Here is a 24,970-nt window from a genome sequence, read left to right on the forward strand (position 1 = left end):
TGCTAATTGCTTGTGAAAATATTTTTATATCTTCATTTGTCTATATGTGACCAGATGTAACTACTATAAGAGTTGTGAGGCCAGCACTTTGGGAGGCCGAGGTGGGTGGATCACGAGGTCAAGAGATCAAGACCATCCTGGTCAACATGGTGAAACCCCGTCTCTACTAAAAATACAAAACATTAGCTGGGCATGGTGTCGTGTGCCTGTAATCCCAGCTACTCAGGAGGCTGAGGCAGGAGAATTGCCTGAACCCAGGAGGCGGAGGTTGTGGTGAGCTGAGATCGTGCCATTGCACTCCAGCCTGGGTAACAAGAGCGAAACTCTGTCTCAAAAAAAAAAAAAAGAGTTGTGAAAGAGACACCCTTAATAATTCCTACTGTGGGAGATTCATAGACATTTTAGTAAAAAATTAAAATAATTTGGATTGGCAAAGTTCAGAGATTCTCTTTTGAAAGTGCCCTCCAACAATTTTATTTTATTTTTGAAGGAAAGAATAAAGCAACATAAGCAGAGATTTATTGAAAATGAAAGGACACTCTGCAGGATGGGAATGGGCCCCAGCACAGGGGCTCAAGCCCCAACAATTTACATTTAGTATGCAAAGTACCTCTTAGCCGGAAAGTATCCAGAGCTTTATTTCTTACGGAGAGCCCAGCTTGAAGAATTTTCAGTTTATTTGGTAGTCATCTTCAACCTGGTTCATGAGGCTTCTCACTTACCTGGAATGGAAGGAGAGAAGGGCTGGGGGCCCAGATTTGTCAATTAAGTAAGACATCTTAGCCTTTTGCTGTAGTCAGTGAGACAACATGTTACTGTTAGGTCACCCCTATTAGAGCTGGAATCTTAGGACGTATGAGACATCATGACCTAGAAACAGGAGGTAGCTTATTGTGCAAGTCACTGAGGAAGAGGCCAATTTTCAGAGAATTGAACAAGCTCTCTTTTCATAGTTGAGGCAATTAGGCCTCAAAAAAGTTAAGTATACACCACAGATAAACATTAGAATAAGGACTGGCCCATGTTTATTTGACACAAAAGTCCTATTATTCCTCTTTTTCCATACCACCTCTACTTTCTACCCCTGCTAAATATGAGATGAGATCTGTAACTGAGATAAATATAGAATTTTATCAACAAGACCAACATGGTGAAACCTCATCTCTACAAAAAGTAGAAAGATTAGCCATGTGTGGTGGCACATGCCTGTTGTTGCAGCTACTCCAAAGGCTGAGGTGGGAGGATTACCTGAGCCCAAGGACGTCAAGGCTGCAGTGAACCATGATCACGCCACTACACTCCAGCCTGGGCAACACAGTGAGACCCTGTCTCAAAAAAAAAAATAAACGAAACAATAACAACATAAAATAAAATAAAAGGAAATGCTAGCTACTTTATGATTATTGAATATATGTTACTCTTCTTTACACTTTTGGCCAGGGAGTTGAAGTAGCAGAGTCCCAAAATCCCTTCCAGTCTAAAGTGTAATGATTCCTTTTTTCCTTAAGAAACATAGGTTTACAATACAAGTCGATTTTTAAAGAGTGATAAAAATTTGTAGATCATGATAATGAAGTTTATAATTTTGTGCCCATCATGGAGAATACTAGCATCTGGTGCCCTTTTCAACCCCTAGCACAAGGCAAAATTCTGCTCTGAGTAAGACTTTGGATTACATAGGACTTCCTCTGTGCTGTCAATAACTTTAAGTAATGTTGAAATTGTGTGAAACAGATAAATGGATAATGAAAAAATGAGATATCTAACTCTTTTTAAAAATATGTTTAAGACCTTCTGTGTTCCAGCAACCAGTGATCTTTTTGGGAGCCGATGTCACTCATCCACCTGCTGGTGATGGGAAGAAGCCTTCTATTGCTGCTGTGAGTGTTAGCCAGGTTTATCTTATCTAAAGTTTACAGACTAGTATCAGTTTTGCAGTTTCAACTTTTTGAATTTTAAAATTTTCTTTGTAGCCGACTTTCATAAATGTTCTTTGGGTTTTTTAAAAGAATGATTATTCTCTGGTTTAGGGTTTACAAGTTCCATATGTATATATTATATCAAGTTTCCTAGTTATATTATTCAATCTTCTGTATTCTACTTTAATTTTTCTACTTGACCTCTCTCTCCATGATTATGCATTTTAGTTACTTTTTGTTGTTTGACTAGTTTGTATATTTCAGTAATGTCTTCGTCATAGAGAGATGCACTATGTAAAAGCTTGATGGATTACATTTTTTTACATATAAAATGTCTCCCACCTTCATCCAATTCAATACTTTGCACCTGAATTCTTTATGTTTTTCAGACAGAGTCTCACTTTTGTGGCCTAGGCTGTAGTAAGACTGTCTCCAAAAAAAAAAAAAAAAAAAAAAAAGATTTAATATTTTTTCTATGATCCATTATAATCTTTACATAAATCTTAAGTCTTATGAATCTGATAAATCTAATTCATCCCTGAAAGTGATTGTAATATTTAAATTTTCACTTAAAAATTTTAAAGCTGTTTCATTAATAAAGGAAATTAATTTTTATCTATTCTGTTGCTTTGTATTTTTAATGTTATACATGAATTATTTTCTTTAAATGTTCAGTAGTTATGTTGAGTCATCTCTAATATTCATTAACATGTTCTTATAGAAGATAAAATGGTAAAGAAAGTAACTCAAAAGACTTCTCTGGATTTGCTACTTTGGGGTTATTTTCTAAGAAGGTTTAAAGCATTCCTTTGGACTTCTAGTAGTCATTGTCTTTTTCTACAAAATACATTTCCACCAAATACCCACTTTCTTTTATGGTTATCAGAAATCTTGTAAACAGAATTTATTTGTTGATTTTTTTTTTCTATATGGCTTCTATTCCCAAAAACTTAGAGAGTAGTGTGAGAAACTAATGTAAGTAATGAGTGCCACATAATATAATAGGTGTTATCATGATAACGAAATAACAACATTTACGTTGCAAGAACCTGGTGTGTTTTGGGAATATTGAGAAATACAAGGAGTTGGAACATAGTATACTGCAGGCCATAAGGCTAGGAAGCTTTTGTGAGGCATTTTGCTCCATCCAAGGGGTATGGATTTATTCTTAGAAACGAGATACCCTTCAAGGGAAAGAAATGGTCAAAGTTCCATTTTTGAAGCATGACTTTGATATAGGTTACCTGGAAGAGAGTCTGGAGGCAGTGACCAGCCTAGACTCTGATCAGAATAATGTTATAAGTTCATGCTTTAAGGTCTCTTCTCTAAAGACATAGCAATATTAGACACAGAAAGAGAAAATTAGTATAGCCAATTTCAAAATCAGGATTAACTTCCCTGAGGACCAGATACAGAACACAAATACAGCTCAGTATGACTGAGCATAGATTCAAGCCAAAAGGGAAAATTCTGATTTTAAAATTTATGAAGCATAACAGTTCTAAGATGAAGCTAAAATCTTAAGTATGGCTTCTGAGATAGGTTGCTAAAGTGAAAGAGACAGGAAGAAAAATCAGTGGTTTGAACTGGTCTTCATTTTTACTTATTTCCTTTCACTTATTCTCTTATGCACATCTTTTTGTCTTTTTCTTTTCTCACTAATCTTTAAGTATACCAACAACACAAAGAATCTAATTGTTAAGTGTATAGTTCAGCCTAGTTATAGGAAAATAGTTTTTTACCCTATGCTAGTGTTTTGTTCTGTTGTTCACTGGGAAGTACTATTTTTTTGTTGTTTGTTTGTTTGTTTGTTTGTTTGTTTGTTTGTTTTTGAGATGGAGTTTTGCTCTTGTTACCCAGGCTGGAGTGCAATGGCGCGATCTCAGCTCACCACAACCTCCGCCTCCTGGGTTCAGGCAATTCTCCTGCCTCAGCCTCCTGAGTATCTGGGATTACAGGTGCGCGCCACCATGCCCAGCTAATGTTTTGTATTTTTAGTAGAGACGGGGTTTCACCATGTTGACCAGGATGGTCTTGATCTCTTGACCTCGTGATCCACCCGCCTCGGCCTCCCAAAGTGCTGGTATTACAGGCTTGAGCCACCGCACCCAGCAAGGGAAGTACTATTTTTCTTTAAATTTTTTAAAGAGATGGGATTGGCTGGGCACAGTGTCTTACGCCTGTGATCCCAGCACTTTGGGAGGCCGAGGCGGGCAGATCACAAGGTCAAGAGATCGAGACTATCCTGGCCAATATGGTAAAATCCCATCTCTACTAAAAATACAAAAATTAGCTGAGTGTGGTGGCAAGTATCTGTAGTCCTAGCTATTCAGGAGGCTGAGGCAGGAGAATCGTTTGAACCCAGGAGGGAGAGGTTGCAGTGAGCTGAGATCGCGCCACTGCACTCCAGCCTGGCAACAGAGCGAGACTCTGTCTCAAAAAAAAAAAAAAAAAGAAAGAGAGCGAGAGAGAGAGAGAGATGGAGTCTTGCTATTTTGCCCAGGCTGGCCTCAAATTCTTAGGCACAATTGATCCTCCTACCTCAGCTTCCTGAGTAGCTGGGACTACAGGCACATGCCATTGTATCCAATTCAGAATTACTGTTTTTGATTACTCTCAAAGTAAAGTGATAAATGTAAGGCTACAGTAAAATAAAAATGTAAATTAAATTCATGTAATTTTTATTATCTTTCTTTCTTTTTTTTTTTCTTTTTACTTTTTCCAACCTAGGTTGTAGGTAGTATGGATGCCCACCCAAGCAGATACTGTGCCACAGTAAGAGTTCAGAGACCCCGACAGGAGATCATCCAGGACTTGGCCTCCATGGTCCGGGAACTTCTTATTCAGTTTTATAAGTCAACTCGGTTCAAGCCTACTCGTATCATCTTTTATCGGGATGGTGTTTCAGAGGGGCAGTTTAGGCAGGTTGGTTGCCTAGAATCTCATCAGACTATGGTGAAATCAGATATTGTGTTTATAATACGGTGTCTAGTTCTGGAGTTAAAAAGCTTGTTAGAGTTCCCAAGTCAAAACTTGGTATTTTCTTAGATTTTCTTTGTGAAAATGTTCATTGTGAATGTGTATGCCTTTCTTGCTAAGACCATGTTCTGCTAATCGTTAAAATGGAATCAAGAAGCATATTAGTTATAGAGCGATGGGATTAAGGAATCCTGAGATTAGATCATTATTCTGTTTTGAAGTATACAAAAGCAAATAGCTGACTGTATTGAATCTTTCCATGTTATATTCTCTAGGTATTATATTATGAACTACTAGCAATTCGAGAAGCCTGCATCAGTTTGGAGAAAGACTATCAACCTGGAATAACCTACATTGTAGTTCAGAAGAGACATCATACTCGATTATTTTGTGCTGATAGGACAGAAAGGGTAATCTCACCTCGGTTGTAATACTATTATAAACCAAGCTTATTCAACAGAGTTCATAGAGCACTCAACAAGGGCCCTCTGCCAATAACAGGATTTCCAGTATATAGTAGCAGATTTCAACAATTACTTTATGTGTATAGAAATAGATTATTTTTAACTTAATGGAATTTCTAGTCACATTCCAAATGTCCAAAATCTCATTCTACTTTTTGTTGTGAAGAAATTGATAGTTTTAAAATTATTCTTCTATTCATATTTTCCTAAAATCTTCAGGAAAAAAGGTACATTCTCTTTTTAAAATAGCTTGTACAAATTAGTTTTTTTAAAAGCAGACATTCAGGCCAGGTGCAGTGGCTCATGTCTGTAATTCCAGCACCTTGGAAGGCCAAGGCAGGCAGATTGCTTGAGGTCAGGAATTCAAGACTTGCCTGGCCAACATGGTGAAACCCTGTCTTTACTAAAAGTACAAAAATTAGCCAGGCATGGTGGTGCACATCCGTAATCTCAGCTACTTGGGAGGCTGAGGCAGGAGAATTGCTTGAACCCAGGAGGCAGAGGTTGCAGTGAGCCAAGATGATGCCACTGTACTCCAGCCTGGGCGACAGAGCAAGTATCCATCTCAAAAAAAAAAAAAAAAAAAAAGCGAAAATTTATACAAACTAACTTTTAAGCCATGTTTCCTTTAAAGTTCACAGAATTATTTTATGTATTTTATAATGTGAATGTATGTGTTTTGTAATTAGGAAAGAGAGATATAAATACCTAAGGAAATATGTTTTTTATCTGTGTGCAGCAGGACAGCAGTCTTACTGTCATTTTCAGTGCTCTGATCCCATCTGCCCTCATCCTGCAAATCTTGGAGCAGAGAAATCTAGTGATACCAAGTGTTGTGTCCCCTTGAGAAAGGGATTTGATAGAAAGGAACTAAGGAGTGTTTTGTCTTTGGCATACATACTCACTGTACTCCTTTGGGCAAGCAACTTAACATCTCTGTGCCTGTTTATTTCTCAGCAAGATTGGATAATACTGATATTATTCAACCTTATATGGGTTGTTAGGAGAATTAAATAAAATACGTAATGTACTTAGAACAGGGTTTGGCCCACACTAAGTACTCAGTAAAGTTTGGCTAGTTCTCATTAGTAGAGTGCTGGGAACAACACCAAAAAAGATTAGTAAATAAAGTTTGGCTAGCTGTAGAGTGGTGGTAATAGTGGTAGTAATAGAGAAGAAGAAATAAAAATAGTAGACATTGTTCTAAGTATTGCTTATAAATTTAATAATCCTCACCAACAACATTATGAGGTGGTTTTGTTTTGTTTTGGTTTTGGTTTGGTTCTGTGTCTGTTTTTGTGACAGTTTCACTCTGTTGCCCAGGCTGGAGTGCAGTGGCATGATCTCAGCTCACTGCAACCTCCACCTCTCAGGTTCAAGCAATTCTTCTGCCTCAGCCTCCTGAGTAGCTGGGATTACAGCATGTGCCACCATACCCGTCTAATTTTTGTATTTTTGTTAAAGACAGGGTTTCACCATGTTGGCCAGGCTGTTCACAAACTCCTGGCCTCAAGTGATCCACCCACCTCAGCCTCCCAAAGTGCTGGGATTGTAGGTGTGAGCCATCATACCCAGACTACAACTTTTTGTATGTATTAATTGGAAGATTTATGTGTTACTAATTTATTAGAGTTAAGTATTTTTTTAAGAGTTGGCATAATTTAGTAGATTATAAACTATTTTGTTTTGTGCTTGGTAAAGTGTATCTAGTTGTTCCACATGGCTATAATTCAAGATACCACCTTGTAACAGTCACTCACATGACAAAAATAATATATGAGTCAGTAAAATAGTTTCTGATTTGCTGGCCTTGTAAACCTAGACTTACAGTTAATAATTTTAAATGTGTTGGGATAGGGCAGTGGAGGCGGGTATAGTAAGCATTTTTAAGTCTTTTATAAGGAGCTTGCATTATCAAGAATTTTGAGTCATTTCAGTTATATTATATACACTCAGAGAAAATCATAGTATCTGTCCTCTTACAAGATATTGAAACTGATAGTATGAAATAAAAGGAATAAGGCCTTTGCAATTATTTCATTATTTGAATCTCAGTTCTGCCCTTTATTGTATGCTATTGAGCGAATCATTTTGTATTCCTGAGCCTTTATTTCGCCAAACAAATGGAAATAATTCCTAACTTGCAGGATTGTTATCAGGATTTAGAAATCATGTGTTTAAAGTGCCTGACACATAAATGGTTAACAAATGGTGTGACTGTTGTTGATGTTGTCAACATTCTCTCTCTCTAAACATCTAGTTGTCTCAAAGGTAAATGCTTATCTCATATATCACACACTCAAGAATACCTACTATGCACAGGTACCATAAACTCAAGCACTTTAAGTTAATTTAAGAAAAGAAATTTTTTAGTGTCTTTGCCCGTATGACTATTAGCGAAGCATGTAGCAGAGACTATCTAAGACTTTGTTGTGTATCAGCATTCCCTTCAGCAACATTTAGGAACAGGAACCAGGACCTGCATAAGGTCTCCTCTGAATGATTGCTTAAATTATATTTCAAAGTGAAAGTAGTGAACATAGGATCGGCCTACATATGCATACATTTTTTAAAGTGCTTTCAGATACAATTTTTACCTTTTTCTTATTTGTTTAAACTTTGACCAAACAAATCTAGGTTGGAAGAAGTGGCAATATCCCAGCTGGAACAACAGTTGATACAGACATTACACACCCATATGAGTTTGATTTTTACCTCTGTAGCCATGCTGGAATACAGGTAAGCCTATACTTTGGGTAAAATATTTTAATACAAGAACTGTCATTCTTACATGTATTTTTTCAAATCTAAGAAAAAAGATAAAGAAATACTGTTTGCATTCCAACTTGTTTCCATATGAAATTAAATGAAACTTCCAGTAAACAAATGTCTTCCCTTTCCTTACCTTGAGAGGGGCTTAGGAACTTATTTTTATGAAAATACCAGACTATAAGTAGCTTAATAGAATGCATTTCCCTAAAACAGGCCCTTAATTTACCTAAAATGTTTTTTTAAAAATGTAGAAGTACCTGATTGTTCCTTTAGCATGTGCCTCTTTAAAAAGAGAGAGCAAGAAAAAAAAATACTCTTTTGCTCAGGCTGGACTAGAACTCTTGAGCTCAAGCAGTCCTCCCACCTCAGCTCTCAAGTAGCTGGGGCAACAGGAATGTACCATTGCACTCAGCTAATGATGATAACATTTTATAGAAAACTTTGACATTTACTGGTAGGTATTAAGCATGTGAAAGAGTTTAATTGGGCTGGGTGTGGTAGCTCATGCCTAAAATCTCAATACTTTGGGACGCTGAGATGGGCAGATTGCTTGAGCTCAGGAGTTCAAGACCAGCCTCGGCAACATAGAGAAACCCCATCTCTACAAAAAAACAAAAATTCCCCAGGCATGGTAGCATGTGCCTATAGAGGAACTATATAGCTGGAGTATGTTTTGCTCCAGGGGCAAGTAGCCATGGCCCCTTTATCATTGAGGCTGTCACCAAATTACCCCAACCCAGTGGTCTGACAGCCTTGTTGAGCTGCAAGCACCTGTTAAACACCTTGCTCCTTGGCCACTTAAAGAGGTTATACCTTGGCCGCGCATGGTGGTTCACACCTGAAATCCCAGCACTTTGGAAGGACAAGGGGGTCAGATCACCTGAGGTCAGGAGTTCAAGAACAGCCTGGCCAACATGACAAAAACCCCATCTCTACTAAAAATACAAAAAACTTAGCCAGACATGGTGGCACACATGCCTGTAGTCCTAGTTGCTCTGGAGGCTAAGGCAAGAGAATTGCTTGAACTTGGGTGGCGGACGTTGGCAGTGAACAGAGGTCACACCACTGCACTCCAGCTTGGGTGACAGAGTGAAACTCTATCTCTAGAAAAAATAAATAAAAGAGAGAGAGATCATACCTCTCCAGTGCCTAAGTAGTACCTTGCATCTCAGGAAGCAGTGCCTTAGTCACCCAGAGCAGTCACACAGTCCAGTACCTAAGCTGAAGCAGTTCCCTGCATATCAGGGAAACCATGTCTGGGCCACCCAGAACAGGCATAGTCCCCATGCCTGGGCTTAAGTGGCACTGGGGAATTGGTGTCCTGGAAGAGCTGAGCAGCTCTGTATCCCATAGATATTGGGATAGCTCAAATATATTGAGATACAAGAAAATACCAATAGACAACTCAGCAAAATTAGGAAAGTAATTCACAATATGAACAAGAAATTCAACAAAAAGATAGAAATTCAAAAAGAATCAAACAGAAATCTGCAGCTGAAGAATTCAATGGAAAATACAATAGAGAATTTCAACAGCAGATTTGATCAAGCAGAAGAAAGAATCTCTGAACCTGAAGATAGGTAATTTGGAAAAAGATCCGAGTCAGAAAAAAAAAAAAAAAAAAAAACGTAAGAATGAAAAGAGTGGGCCGGGCGCGATGGCTCATGCCTGTAATCCTAGCACTTTGGGAGGCCGAGGTGGGTGGATCACCTGAGGTCAGGAGTTCAAGACAAGCCTCGCCATCATGGTGAAACCCCATCTTAAAACAAAAAAAAATAGAGTGAAGAGAGCCTCTGAGACTTATGGAACCAGTAAGCAAATAAATATTTGTATTATAGGAGTTCCAGAAGGAGAATAGAAAGGGAAACTGTAGAAAACCTACTTAATGACATAACAAGTCGAGCATGGTAGCTTACACCTGTAATCCCAACGCTTTGGGAGGCCAAGGTGGGCAGATTACTTAAACTCAGGAGTTTGAGACCAGCCAGGGCAACATGGTGAAATACCATCACTACAAAAAATACAAATATTAGCCAGGCATGGTGGCACGCACCTGTAGTCCCAGCAAGCCTAGATCATACCACTATACTCTAGCCTGGGGTGACAGAGTGAGACCCTGTCTCAAAAATAATAATAATAATGATAACTGAAAACTTCCCAAATCTGGGGAAAAATGTGGACATGTAAAAAAGGAGGTTCAAAAGTCTGCGAACAGATCCAGCCCTTAAAGGTTCTTCCCAAGGCACATTGTAGTCCAATTTTTAAGTCAAAGACAGACAGAATTCTAAAAAACAACAGAAAAGCATCAAGTCACTTATAATCCTCATTAAACTAACAGCAGATTTCTTCACAGAAACCTTATAAGCCTACAGAGATTGAGATGTTATATTCAAAGTGCTGAAAGAAAACAATTATCAGCCAAGAATACTGTAGCCAGTTAAGTATCATTTGAGCTCAGGAGGCAGAGGTTCCAGTGAACTGTGGTTGTGCCACCATACTCCAGCCTGGACTACAGATTGAGACTGTCTCAATAAATAAATAAATAAATAAGTATTCTATAAATAAATAAACAAATAAGTATTCTATATCCAGCAAAGCTGTCATTTAGAAATGAAGGAGAAATAGTCTTTCCCAGACATGCAAAAACTGAGGAAATTTATCACCACTAGACTTGCCCTACAGGAAGTGTTCAAGGGAATCCTACATCTGGAGGCAAAAAGTCAACAATTATTATGGAAACACACAACAGTATAAAACTCACTGGTAGAACAGATACACAAGAGAGAAAGAGAAAAGATTCAAACCTTATTACTCTACAGAAAACCACCAACCCTAATGATAAACAATAAGAAAGGAAGAAAGGATATATAAAACAAGCAGAAAACAATTAACAAATTACAGAAGGAGTTCTCCAGTATCCTTGAATGTAAACAAATTGCCCACTGAAAAGATGTAGACTGGCTAAATGAAATTTTTCTCACTCTGGTGCCCAGGCTGGAGTGCAGTGGTGCAGTCTCAACTCACTGCAACCTCTGCCTCCCAGGCTCGGGCTCAGGCAATTTTCTTGTCCCAGCTTTCTGAGTGACTAGGGCTACAGGCATGCATCACCACACCTGGCTAATTTTTGTATTTTTGTAGATGGGGTATCACTATGTTTCCCAGGCTGGTCTTGAACTCCAGAGCTCAAGCAAACCACCTGCCTCATCCTCCCAAAGTACTGGGGTTATAGACATGAGCCACCATGCCCAGCCACTGAATGAATTTTTTTTTTTAAAATGCAATCATGTCCTTTGCAGCAACATAGATGCAGCTGAAGGTCATAATCCTAAGCAAACTAACATAGGAACAGAAAACCAAATACTGCATGCTCTCACTTCTAAGTGGGACCTAAACGTTGAGCATACATGGACATAAACATGAGAATAATAAACACTGTGGACTATTAGAGAGGAGGGAGAGGGGGATGAGTTGAAAAACTATCTATTGGGTACTAAGCTCACCATCTGGGTGTAATATATCCATGTAACAAATATCACATGTACTTCTTACATCTAAAATATTGATTTTTAAAATGATCCAAATATATGCTGCCTAAGAGAAATTCACTTCACCTGTAAAGATACATATTAAACTGAAAGTGAAGGGATGGAGAACGTTATTCATTCCACGCAAGTGCAAAAGAAATGCAAGCAGAAGTAGCTATATTTGTGCCAGACAAAACAGACTTTAAGTCAAAAACTGTAAAAGGAGACAAAGAAGGTCATTATATAATGCTAAAGGGATCAGTTCACCGTGAGGAAATAACAATTGTAAATATATATGCAGCCAACACTGGAGCATCCGGTTATATAATATAAAGCAAGTATTATTAGATCTAAAGAGAGAGATGGACTCCAATACAGTAATAGTTGGGGACTTCAACACCCTACTGTCAACACTGGACAGATCATCTAGAGAGAAAATCAACAAAGAAACATTGGATTTAAAACACACTTTAGACCAAATGGACCTAACAGATATATACAAAGCATTTCATCTAGCAGCTGCAGAATATACATTATTTTCTCAAGACTCTAGAGACTGTCTCAAAAAAACAACAACAAAGTACTGATATCCAGGATATACAAGGAACTCAACAGCAAAAAAAAACAAATAATTTGATTTTAAAATGGGCAGATGTCTCAAGAGAGTAATAGAGATGACCAACAGGTATGTGAAAAAATGCTCAATGGCCAGGCGTGGTGGCTCACGCCTGTAATCCCAGCACTTTGGGAGACTGAGGCAGGCAGATCACAAGGTCACGAGATTGAGACCATCCTGGCCAACATGGTGAAACCCTGTCTCTACTAAAAAATACAAAAATCAGCTGGGTGTGGTGGCGCGCGCCTGTAGTCCCAGCTACTCGGGAGGCTGAGGCAGGAGAATTCCTTGAAGCCGGGAGGTGGAGGTTGCAGTGAGCCTAGATCATGCCACTGCACTCCAGCCTGGTGTCTGGCGACAGAGCAAGACTCTGTCTCAAAACAAACAAACAAACAAACAACGCTCAATATCAATAATCATCAGGGAAATGCCAGTTAAAATCACAATGAGATGTCATCTCACCCTAATTAATATAGTCATTATCAAAAACACAAAGAATGCAGAGAAAGAGGAACTTGTATACACTATTGGTGGGAATCTAAATTAGTACAGCCGTTAGGGAAATCAGTATGGAAGTTCCTCATAAAACTAAAATTAAAACTACCATATGATCCAGCCATCCCACTACTGGGTATATATGCAAAGGAAAGGAAACTGTGTCAAGGAGATATGTGCATCCCCACATTTACTGCAGTACTGTTGCAATAGCCAAGATATGGAATCAACCTAAGTGTCTATCAACAGATAAATGGATAAAGAAAATATGGCATTTATACACAATGGGCTACTATTCAGCCACAAAAAAGAATGAAATCCTGTCATTTGCGGCAACACGGATGAGCCTGGAGGACATTATGTTATGTGAAATAAGCCAAGCGCAGAGAGAGAAATACTGCATCATCTCACTGGTGGAAGCTATAAAAGTGTGTGTCATAGAAGTAGAGAATAACATAGTGGTTACTAGAGGCAGAAAAGGGAGGGGGTTACCAAAGGCTGGTTAACAGACACAAAATTACAACTAGATAGGAGGAATAAGTTCTAATATTCTATAGCATTATGGGATGGCTATAATTAACAATTTATTCTATATTTTCAAATAACCAGGAGAGCCAGTTTGAAATTTTCCCAGCATAATGTTTGAGGTGTAGATATCCTAATTACCCTGATTTGATCATTATGTATTATATATGTGTATCAAAATGCTACACTGTACCTCATAAGTATGTGCAAATATTATGTGTCCATGAAAAATAATAAAAGCCCAAAAAAGGAGTTGGAGACCAGTCTGGGCAACATGGCAAAACCTCATCTCTATAAAAAATACAAAAACTCGTGGGGTGTGGTGGCGCATGCCTGTAGTGCCAGCTACTCTGGAGACTGAGGGGAGGATCACCTGAGTCTGGGAGGTCGAGGCTGCAGACCCTGTCTCTAAATAAATCAATCAATAAATCCTATATGACTGGTTTATATATTTTAACCTAATGTTTCCTCCCATATTTAATAAGTATCACATTACGTCCAGATGACTATATTTTAAAAATCACAGAGGAGGCCGGGCGCGGTGGCTCAAGCCTGTAATCCCAGCACTTTGGGAGGCCGAGGCGGGTGGATCACGTAGTCAAGAGATCGAGACCATCCTGGTCAACATGGTGAAACCCCGTCTCTACTAAACATGCAAAAAATTAGCTGGGCATGGTGGCGCGTGCCTGTAACCCCAGCTACTCAGGAGGCTGAGGCAGGAGAATTGCCTGAACCCAGGAGGCGGAGGTTGCGGTGAGCCGAGATCGCACCATTGCACTCCAGCCTGGGTAACAAGAGCGAAACTCCGTCTCAAAAAAAAAAAAAAAAAAAAAAAAAAAAAATCACAGAGGAGAAAGATTCTCTGTTCAAGTAAGTTTTAGAAATGCTATTAAACAGATTTTTTTTCTATTTCTAGAATAACCAGTTTAAACAGATTTTTTTATTATAGAACTTTTGAAGAACACTGATATGCAAATGACTATTATGAATCTTCAAGACAGGAATATTTTTCCAATATATTTAACCAGAAACTTTAGGGAACAGTTTTCCTTTACCTTTTTAACTTTTAAAATTTTTATTATTTTTATTTTATTTTATTTTTTTGAGACAGAGTCTTGCTCTGTCACCCAGACTGGAGTGCAGTGGTGCAGTCTCAGCTCACTGCAGCCTCTGCCTCCCTGGTTCAAGTGCTTCTCCTGCCTCACCTTCCCAAGTACTTGGTACTATAGGCGTGCACCACCACACCTGGCTAATTTTTTTTGTACTTTTAGTAGAGAGGGAGTTTCACCATGTTGGCCAAGCTGGTCTTGAAACTCCTGACCTCAAGTGATTCACCTACCTTGTCTTCCCAAAGTTCTGGGATTAGAGGTGTGAAGCACCACATCTGGCCTATTTTTGTTTTATTATTTATTTGAGACAGGGTCTTGCTCTGTCATCCAGGCTGGAGTGCAGTGGCACAAACACCCCTTATGCAGCTTTGACTTCCTGAGCTCAAGCAGTCTTCCTGCCTCCACCTCCCAACTAGCTGGGACTACTGGTCCATGCCACCATGCCTGGCTTTTTTTTTTTTTTTTTTTTTTTTTTGATACAGAATCTTGCTCTGTCACCAGGCTGAAGTACAGTGGTACAATCTCAGCATAATGCAACCTCTGATTCCCTGGTTCAAGCAATTCTCCTGCCTCAGCCTCCCAAGTAGCTGGGATTACAGGTACACACCACCACATCCAGCTAATTTTTGTATTTTTAGTAGAGACAGGGTGTCACCATTTTGGCCAGGATGGTCTCAATCTGATCTTGTGATCCACCTGCCGTGGCCTCCCAAAGTGCTGGGATTACAGACATGAACCACCTCCCCCAGGCCACACCTGGACAATTTTTTAAATCTTTTTTGTAGAGATGAGGTCTTCCTATGTTGCCTAGGCTAGTCACAAACTCCTGGGCTTGAGCTGTCCTCCCACCTCAGCCTCCCAAAGTGCTGAGATTATAGGCATGAGCCACCATGGCCGGCCTGAATAGTTTTCCTTTAGGATATCAATTTAAAACTTCAGCTACAGTCAGCAAATAACCAAGAATATTTTACAGAGACTAAAAACCTTTTTATACATCTTCCGAGCTTTACTTTTTTCTATTTTATTTCATTTAATTCATGTATTTATTTATTTATTGAGACAAAGTCTCACTATGTCACCCAGGCTGGAGTGCAGTGGTACAGTCACAGCTCACTGCAGCCTTGACCTCCTAGGCACAAGTGATCCTCCTGCGTCAGCCTCCCAAGTAGCTGGCTTACAGGTGCATGCCACCACACCTGGCTAATTTTTTTTTTTACCTTTTGTGGAAATGGAGTCTCACTGTGTTGTACAGGCTGGTCTTGAACTCCTGGCCTCAACCTACACTCCCACCTCAACCTCCCAAAGTGCCAAAGCTGTTTTGTATGTGACTTGGTCTTAAATATTTATTTAAAAGTTCAAAATTCAACTTGGCCTAGTAGCTCACACCTGTAATTCCAGCACTTTGGGAGGCCAAGGCAGGCAGATCATTTGGGGTCAGGTGTTTGAGACCAGCCTGGCCAACATGGCAAAACCCTGTCTCTACTAAAAATACAAAAAATTAGCTGGGCGTGGTGGCACATGCCTGTAATCCCAGCTACTGGGGAGGCTGAGGCATGAGAATCACTTGAACCCAGGAGGTGGAGGTTGCAGTGAGCTAATATCATGCCATTGCACTCCAGCCTGGGCGACAGAGCAAGACTCTGTGTCAAAAAACAAAACAAAACAAAACAAAGTTCAAAATTCAACAGTGTATATGTTATTGCCTTCTCTATAGGGTACCAGTCGTCCTTCACACTATCATGTTTTATGGGATGATAACTGCTTTACTGCAGATGAACTTCAGCTGCTAACTTACCAGCTCTGCCACACTTACGTACGCTGTACACGATCTGTTTCTATACCTGCACCAGCGTATTATGCTCACCTGGTAGCATTTAGAGCCAGATATCATCTTGTGGACAAAGAACATGACAGGTAATATAAAAGCCTAACAGGTTCTCACCCAAATCCAGATACTGTCTGCATGTTAGGATTTTCAAGTTCCACAAGCTATTAGAGGAGTCAGTGATCCATGTGAAAAGTGATGACAATCAGAACTGATTGCCCAAGGTTTCCTACTGAAATATATGATCTAGGCTCGTTACTAATAGAATGACATCGTAACTTAGTTGCTTTGCCACATTAATTCAAAGGAGAGATTATTGGTAATAAAGTGGTACATACAGATAGATAGAGAAAATGATATGATGTCTGGGTTTGCTTCTAATTAATTCTGGGGAGGCAAGAGAAGTAAAACTGGCCTTTGAGTTAATAATTATTGAAGCTGAGTGATGGCCACGTAGATCATTACACTGGCCTCTTATTTGTTGATAATTTTGAATTTTTCTACAACAAATCATATTTTTTGGAATTATTATGTCAGAATAGAAAGTTTGTTTTTGTGTTCATTGCCACTTCTCTTACAGTGCTGAAGGAAGTCACGTTTCAGGACAGAGCAATGGGCGAGATCCACAAGCTCTTGCCAAGGCTGTACAGATTCACCAAGATACCTTACGCACAATGTACTTTGCTTAAATAGTCCAAGTATATTCTCTGAGAGGAAGTACTGAAAGATGAATTGACATACAACGTATGTTTCCAGTGGAGTCAATTGAGTAAGGACACCTCCAGCCATACAGAAACCAACACTGTGTGGGGCCAAGGTCTGATCCTTATGTTAATACAAGGAAGATTGTTTACTTCATCAAGGAACACAGCATCATTATGCAATATGAAACCAGCCAACTGCTTTTTGTGCGGTCTCCTGTAGGAAGTATCGCAATTGTTCTGTTTTCATTTCTTGTAGTCTAACCCTTTTTAATGCCTTTACCTCAAGTTGCTTGGCAGCACAACTATCTTTGCAAAAAAAAGTAAGAAAAAGTAAATGATGGTTTAAAAAATACACACCTTCATGAATAATCAAAGTGATTTTTCAAAATTATGTGTGCAAAAAATTAATGTGCATTCATATATTCTTGTAAAAGGTGTCTGTGTATTTTAAAAATATATACATGTACTTCATATGCATATATATCTAGATCTGGATTAATAATAGATATATATGTCTGTGTATATATTTTATAGTTCATTCCATTGGGGAGCTTTCTTTCCCTTTTATTTTACCCCCACTACCACCTTTATTTCTCTTATTTCCCTTGCCTTCATCACCTACATTTTTTTCCTATGCTACCAGTGACATTCAGATGTTCATATATCTGGTTCCTTTGAATGTAAAATACGGCGAACTAGATTTCTACTTTTATTTTGCATACCCTATTTCTGACTCCTCTCTCATACACAATTCTGAGTCTTCAACTCTTGATATTGCTGTCTTAAGAAACAAAATTTTATATATGTATGCGTTCATATATACACAGACACATACACACATATATATACATAAAATAAGTTTTTGTGAGAGTGTGTCTCTCCCCTCCCACTCTGAACATACATTTGCCATTTGTGCAATGTGTATATAAGCAGTAGCAACCTAAACTATTCTTTCGCTTTTTTCTTTTCTTTTTTTTCTTTTTTAATTGAGACCTCAGAGTCTCACTCTATTGCCAGGCTGCAGTACAGTGGTGCGATCTCGGCTCACTGCAACCTCCAACTCCCCAGTTCAAGCGATTCTCCTGCCTCAGCCTTCCAAGTAGCTGGGACTACAGGCATGCGCCACCACACCCAGCTAATTTTTGTATTTCTAGTAGAGACAGGGTTTCACCATGTTGGCCAGGATGGTCTCGATCTCTTGACCTCGTGATTCGCCTGCCTCAGCCTCCCAAAGTGTTGGGATTACAGGCGTGAGCCATTGCACCCAGCCTACCATTCTTTCTCTTTAGTGAGTTTGTTAAAGCTGCTATAAATATAAAACCTGTCAGAAGTTGTAATCTTTCTCTCTGATAAGTGATGTGTTTTCTGAAGCCGTCTGTGTCTATAGGTTAGACATGGAAATTCATTAAAGCTTTTATAAAGGGTAAATATTTTCAAAGTTTAGAACTCTGTAGGGTTGAGATCTTTGAAATAGAGTAGAGAGAAAGAAGGGGTTGTTGAGGGATTTTTTTTGTTTTTTGATAGTTACTTGCTGCCTCTCATACCTTAATGTGATTTTCATATATATTTTTTATATATATGTATGTGTGTGTATATAAACACATATGTATGTGTTTGAAAGTATAGCTTCCTTTTCTATTTATTAGAATAGTGCTTTAACAATTATAGAATTGTGTTGGCAGCATCTTTTATAGAAATATAATCATGTTTATTTTAAGAACTGACAACTTGTTTTTGCTATCTTTTAGTGCAATAAGCAGTTTTAAAGGAAAGTCGTGTCTGTTTGCATCTTTACCATGGAGAGTAGGAGAAGCAGGCACCTTCATAATTTAAAAGGGCAGAGAATACAGCCTTAATTTCAAAAGGAAAGTTTTGTAATTTTTAGTTTTAAAGCATAGCTTTTAAAAATCATCATGAATAAAGGCTGGGTGCGGTAACTCATGCCTGTAACCCTAGCACTCTGGGAGGCCAAGACAGGTATATCACCTGAGCTCAGGAGTTCAAGACCAGCCTGACCAACATGGTAAAACCCCATCTCTACTAAAAATACAAAAATTAGCTGGACATGGTAGCAGGCACCTCTAATCCCAGCTACTCAGGAGACTGAGGCAGGGGAATTGCTTGAACCCAGGAGTCGGAAGTTGCGGTGAGCCAAGATCGCACCATTGCACTCCAGTCTGGGAGACAAAAGCAAATCTCTGTCTCAAAAAAAAAAATGACAGTGAAAATGACGTGAAGTTGCCTAAATAAGTCCAATCTTGCATATTAGACATAAAGCTGAATTTTTATTTAAGAAATAATCATGAACAGCTTAGCATATTTAAATTATTTGCAAATAGATTGTGTTTGTTGAAGAATCATATTGGCTAGATGCCCATTTTCATTTACTAAAATGAATCAGAAAAATGCAAGATGATATTTTAAAACTTTTGCTAATGTATCACCAGTGTAACTTTCCTTTTAAAATTAAGGTGATAGTAACAAAGGAAGTTAGGACTTTAATCATTTTAAATTGGTTGAATCACTGAAATGCGGGAAATTGTTTCACAAAACTTTTGTTTTATTGATTACACTTTAAGGTATTAAAAAGTACTATAAAGCTATCAAAACCGAGTTTATCAGTAACATTGGATTCAGGGGAGCTTTGCACTTTGTAACTCATGAAAATTGCATTTTAATTTTTTCCTTTTTTTGCACTGTTCAGAGTATAGATACTACAGATTGTTTCCAGTGGGCATTGTTCTTAGCCTTTCAGAATTCCATCTGCACATGAAACCTAATGGATTTAGATCTTTAGTTTCTCTCTTACCTGTAATCCACTATTATTGCCAGTTCACTGTATGTTGAGCCTAAAATCTGAGCCCATGTCCTCCGACAGGCATGAAATCTTTTATCCCTCTGCCAGAAAACTAAGAAAGTACTGTATTTTGTATGTTTATTACTTTGAAGTGTCTGAAATGCAATTTACAACACTGTTGCAAAGAACTTTACAAAAGGTAATATTTGTATAGTATATACATTGTTTTCTCCCAGCCTTCTCCTATCTCCTCCAAAAAAATTTCCTGTAAAAGATGGGTTTTTTTACACTGAAATTTTACTGAATACAGTCAGGATCATAGGCAAGAAAAGAAAATAGTATACCCAAGATGATAAAAACTTAATTGGTCTATGCTTGATTAGTATGAGTAAAACATCTTTCTTTATCATGGGAGCTGCACAGATTCGTGTGGGAAACTTCAGGGAATGACTGTAGATTCCCATTCTCTATGTACTCTTTTACCTAATTTTCAGTTACTCATATATGCTAGAGTGGAGCCCTTAATTTAAATCTATTTGGAAGGACTTTTTTAAGAGGAAAAATATTTTTTCTAAATTATAAAGCTTTACCTTTTGAGTGATTTCTTTTTTAGAGTGGTCTTACACTAGTCAGCATTGCTAATTTAAAGTTGATTAATGTCAAAGAATATGTACATTATATTTCTATTTTGCTTACTAACAAATTGGTATATTTATTACCATTGATTCTTAATTACAAGAAAACTTGTGTTTAGGATTTTAAGTTAAAAGGCTAAGCAACAAATACTTCTTGAAATTTGTTCTATTTATTGTTGCACTTCTGGTATAGAATTTCTAATCTTTTTTGTTCAAAAAAACTTGGTAAGTTAAACATGAAACTCACAGTGACCCTTCTGCTCCTGCCCTTGCTCACTAACTATATGATGAATGCTAAATTTTGGTCTGCTTTTTTCTATGATGTATCTTCCAAGAATGACTATAAAACGTCAGTCTTGGCAACTAGATAATTGATTTTCATATGAAGAAGAGTTGGGAGTTTAATGTATATTCTTGATGGCTAATGTATCTATGTAAAGTGCTGACACATGTATTATATTACAGTATCAGGTTACTGGCATGGAGGACCATTCACTTACAATATTGTAGCTGCTATATTTATTTAAGTAGAGTCTGACTATTACTGCACTAAACAATAAGGAGATAAGCAGGATTTAAGGCTAGTGTTAGACCCTTTTTTTCATAAGTAAGAGTAAGGACAGGAAATATCAAAGTAACAAAGGGTGCTGCCATTTTTAGTTTCAATTTAATATCAGGATATTCTTTGTTTTAGAAATGTTGATTTTGACTTTTACAGTTTGCCAAGGGGTACCTCAGCCTCCCAGGACTTGTTTTGGCACGTTTTTACAGAAATATAGATTCCCTTTCTTTTTCTTAATAGTTATCTTCTAACAAGTTTCTTGGAAAAATTATTATTCTATGGGAAATCCCTGTTTATAACCTATTAATATATTTCTCTTCCTAGAAGAGAGTCTAGTAGGGATTCTAGTAGGAATGACTGCGTGTTTCGGAAAGTACTTGATAGAGGCGTCTCTGCTTCCCAGCACAGTTCTCAGCCTTCTAAAGATCTAGATCAATTTCCAAGCTACCTTCTCCACGACCCACCACTGCCTAGTGTTTACTTGTGTATTCTCTAATGGATTTTAGGAGGACAGACCTGACAGACAGAGTCATGAAAGACTTAAGGCATATGTTTAGAGAAATAAAAGCTGACTTGCCCTTTAGCAGGAATGACTGGCAGAGGATCTCCCTATTCAAGGAAAGGGTGAGCACTAAGCGTGCTATTGATGGATCCAAAGTATTTACATGGATTGCAGACAAAGAATTAGAGACCATTTGTTACTTAAGGAACTTAATGGATCTGTTTAGAGACTAACGTGAATTTTCCAAGGGCAGTGATTTAATGAAATTCAAGAAGCAAACAACTTGGATAGCAGTGATTTAATGAAATTCAAGAAGCAAACAACTTGGATACAGCTAGAATATATTGTAGTCTTCCTATTTCCAATTCGATTTTAATATTTTACCAAGAAGTTTAATTGATAACTCTGCAAAGTTTTCACTCAGAATCATTTAACCTCAGTTAAATGTTTGGTTAGCTTATCCTCTTAGATGTTCTTCTGTTGAACAGGCAGGTTGCCCTTAACAGTCACTTGCTACTTAAATTACCTTTTATTAGTTAGTCAAGCTGCAAAAAGACATCATTAGTCTGGCATCTTTATTTTGGCTTTTTTATCCATATGAAGTATTCATTATTTTCATTCTTTTTGAGAATTCATAAATGTCTTAAAGCTTCAGTAAGAATTGTTGGAAGGTTTGACATCAGGTAAAGCCTTCCTTAGTAGCAGTATAACCCTAATTTAGAACCCTTATTTCCTATTCCAGTCCTCATATTTAATCATATAAAAGCTTTTGTATGATTCTATACTTTTGTGATTCTATAGGAGTCAAAAAACAAGCCAAGAATAGATACGTAAGTACAGAAATCAGAAAGTGAGAATTTTCTCAAAAAAAAATCTTTTAAAAAATTCTGTTTATACTAAGAACATTCTTGATCAGTTACAATGTTACAAATAATACTGTGATTAGTGAAAGCCAATCTGAGTCCCAGGACGCAGGGAGGGGAGTGTGTGTGTGTGTATGTGTGTGTGTGTATGTATATGCGTATATATATATATATATATATATATATATATATATATATAATCTCACACACACAAAGGGAAAAACTATCTTGACTTTTTTCCTACTTTTAAAATGGTACATTTAAGTTTATAATTTTCCATGTCACTCAACATAATTGTTTTAGCTAAGATATAATGGTCAAGGCTTGTGCTAATATTATCTACTAGTCAATGAAATTTATATTACTTTACCCATCAAAACTAGTACTGCAGTTGTTTACATCATTGATTAAATCTCAGAATCTTTTGTTCTTAAAATATGGAAGTTAAAGATTTTCATTTGAATTAAAGATAGAAGGATGGTAAATTCAATATAGAAGTTGAGATTTATCAGTGAGAAACCCTGTTGGGAGTATCAGGTAAACAGTGTGACAAAATTAGAATCCTATCAAATCACCTATCCAGCCATTGGGGTCCCTTCTCTTTTGAGACTAATAACTAAAGTAACCAAATTCTAGTGTGTCTATGTTAGGGTCTCAGTAAAGCAAAGATGTTTGTCAGGGCATAGACTTCTGAGTTAAATTTTTTAATCATTTTTTAAAGCAAGGCGGTTCTTAGAAAGTGCCTTTTTCAGAAGATGGTGCTGTAGATTTTTATTTTTCAAATAGCACGAAGCTAAGAATTTTAAAGATAAATTATTTTAGAACTTCAAGAGTGTGACAGTTTCATAAAAATTTGTTAGTTGTTGTCCTGAATCTCGTCCAAGGGAACCAAGGAAAGCTTTTATGCAGTAAAGTATCTAGGTAAATGCTCACCAAATTTATTTTGTAAATTTGAAAACAAAATCTTTAGTAGAATTAACCCTTTTAATTCTCAACTGTCTTTGAGAAAATCCATAATGCATATAAAACAGCAAATCTATGTAACTTTTTAATAAGATTATGGGTATAGTACAAGTGTCCAAAGGGAAATATAACTTGCCAGGAATTATAGGCAACGTTTTCTAAATAATTGTTTTGTTTTTTTTTTTTTGAGACAAAGTCTCACTCTGTCACCTAGGTTGGAGTACAGTGGCACAATCTCAGCTCACTGCAAACTCCACCTCCCAGGTTCAAGTGATTCTCATGCCTCAGTCTCCCAAGTAGCTGGGACTACAGGCTTGTACCACTACACCCAGCCTAATTAGTCATTATTAAGGAAGACTGCACATAAAGGTGGTACCAAGCCATCATTCAGATAAGCTTCAGCGAGAAAGCAAAATGATGATCTCTATTGTTAGAGAAATTTTCTTTTCTAGACACCAAGGAATATTGTAAATGATTTTTTATGTTTTCTAGGATGCAGGAACTATGAAAAATTATGACAAGGCATTTAAAAGGGTATGATCGGTTAATTAGAAGTAGAATGTGAAAAATTGTGCTTGCAGGGAAATAAGCAAAAGAAAGGAAAATAATTCATACTAATTAGAATGTACTAATCTACCAGAGAACAATTTTGCTCCATGTCAGGAAGCAGTAAGTAGCAGTAAATGATCACCTAGGCATTTCTTTCCTCTGAATTTGGTGAGCATTCTTCCGGAAAAGGAGGCTAAAAGCAAACAAAAGAAACACCACACTTCAGTAATCTTGTATGCTGCATTATATAATAATGATAGTAAAATTATATTGTTTGGAGTGTACTGTGTCTGTTTGCAAATATACATGAACATTAAACTTTTTTGTTTTTTATAATGTTTTAATAGCAATTATGAGTTTATTTTTGTTAAGATTAATTTTTCTATTGTGATGTTTATATTTATTGGCAATTTCTGTGCAACTTTTATATTTTGCTTACTTGTTGGTTTTAAGGTGTTTTATTTTTATAGATAGTTCTAGCTTTTCCTCATTCTTTGTAATAGCAGCAAAGATTAAGATGGAGTGTTAATATACCAACCAAACTACAAATTCCATAAACTCTAGAGTTTTAATTTTTACCAATAAACCATTAACACTATTTTGTAACTTAGAATATTTAATGTTGTTATATAGTGGGCATTAAAGACAGTCTTTAGCCAGATTTCTACATGTGGAGTGGAGGTGGGACTTTCCTGTAAGTTTGAGGTTTTTTTCTTTAGTAGCAAACTAACATAACAGATTGGATTTATTTTACCTGACTGCAGTTTTGGGAAAACCTGTCAAATAAATAATTGTTACATGCCTTTTTTTTTTTTTAAACTTTAAATACATTGAAACTGCTTAAACGGTCACATTGGTCAGCATTAGGATTATGATATCATTTTTGTAGGCCTGGAAAACAAATAGCAAATGATTTAGAACTCATTGATAATTGATTTTGAAATGAAAAGTTTTCCCCATAATTTCTTATACGGAAGATTTGCTACCCTGATCTTTTCCCTAGCATATTTCTAAAGTTGATTCAATCCCTGAGTATCAGTGAAGATATCAGAGTTTAAGTGGCTAGGGAGAGCCAGGTATAAAGACTGATTAGTAGAGTACTTCAGCTAATTAAAAATTTAAATAGTAATGATTTGTGAATGTAAATAAATTGAAGGCAGTAAAAAT

The 24,970-nt window shown here is 37.3% G+C and overlaps 1 protein-coding gene across 9 annotated transcripts in view; it reads left to right on the forward strand.

Moving 5' to 3' along the window:
• Window positions 1-24,606, forward strand: part of AGO3 (argonaute RISC catalytic component 3) — a 132,586-nt gene extending 107,980 nt beyond the window's left edge. For 8 of the 9 annotated variants that reach the window (XM_074380511.1, XM_074380512.1, XM_003937513.3 and 5 more), the window contains 6 exons: window positions 1,790-1,880; window positions 4,650-4,844; window positions 5,174-5,308; window positions 8,000-8,101; window positions 16,118-16,317; window positions 16,809-24,606. In XM_074380511.1, coding sequence (XP_074236612.1) covers window positions 1,790-1,880; window positions 4,650-4,844; window positions 5,174-5,308; window positions 8,000-8,101; window positions 16,118-16,317; window positions 16,809-16,917 — 832 coding nt within the window. In that variant the 3' untranslated portion in view covers window positions 16,918-24,606. The other variant, XM_074380514.1, reaches the window with a different exon arrangement.
• Window positions 24,607-24,970: the final 364 nt, after the last annotated feature.

The sequence above is a fragment of the Saimiri boliviensis genome, chromosome 11 (genome assembly GCF_048565385.1).
Source record: "Saimiri boliviensis isolate mSaiBol1 chromosome 11, mSaiBol1.pri, whole genome shotgun sequence".
Classification (NCBI taxonomy): domain Eukaryota; kingdom Metazoa; phylum Chordata; class Mammalia; order Primates; family Cebidae; genus Saimiri; species Saimiri boliviensis.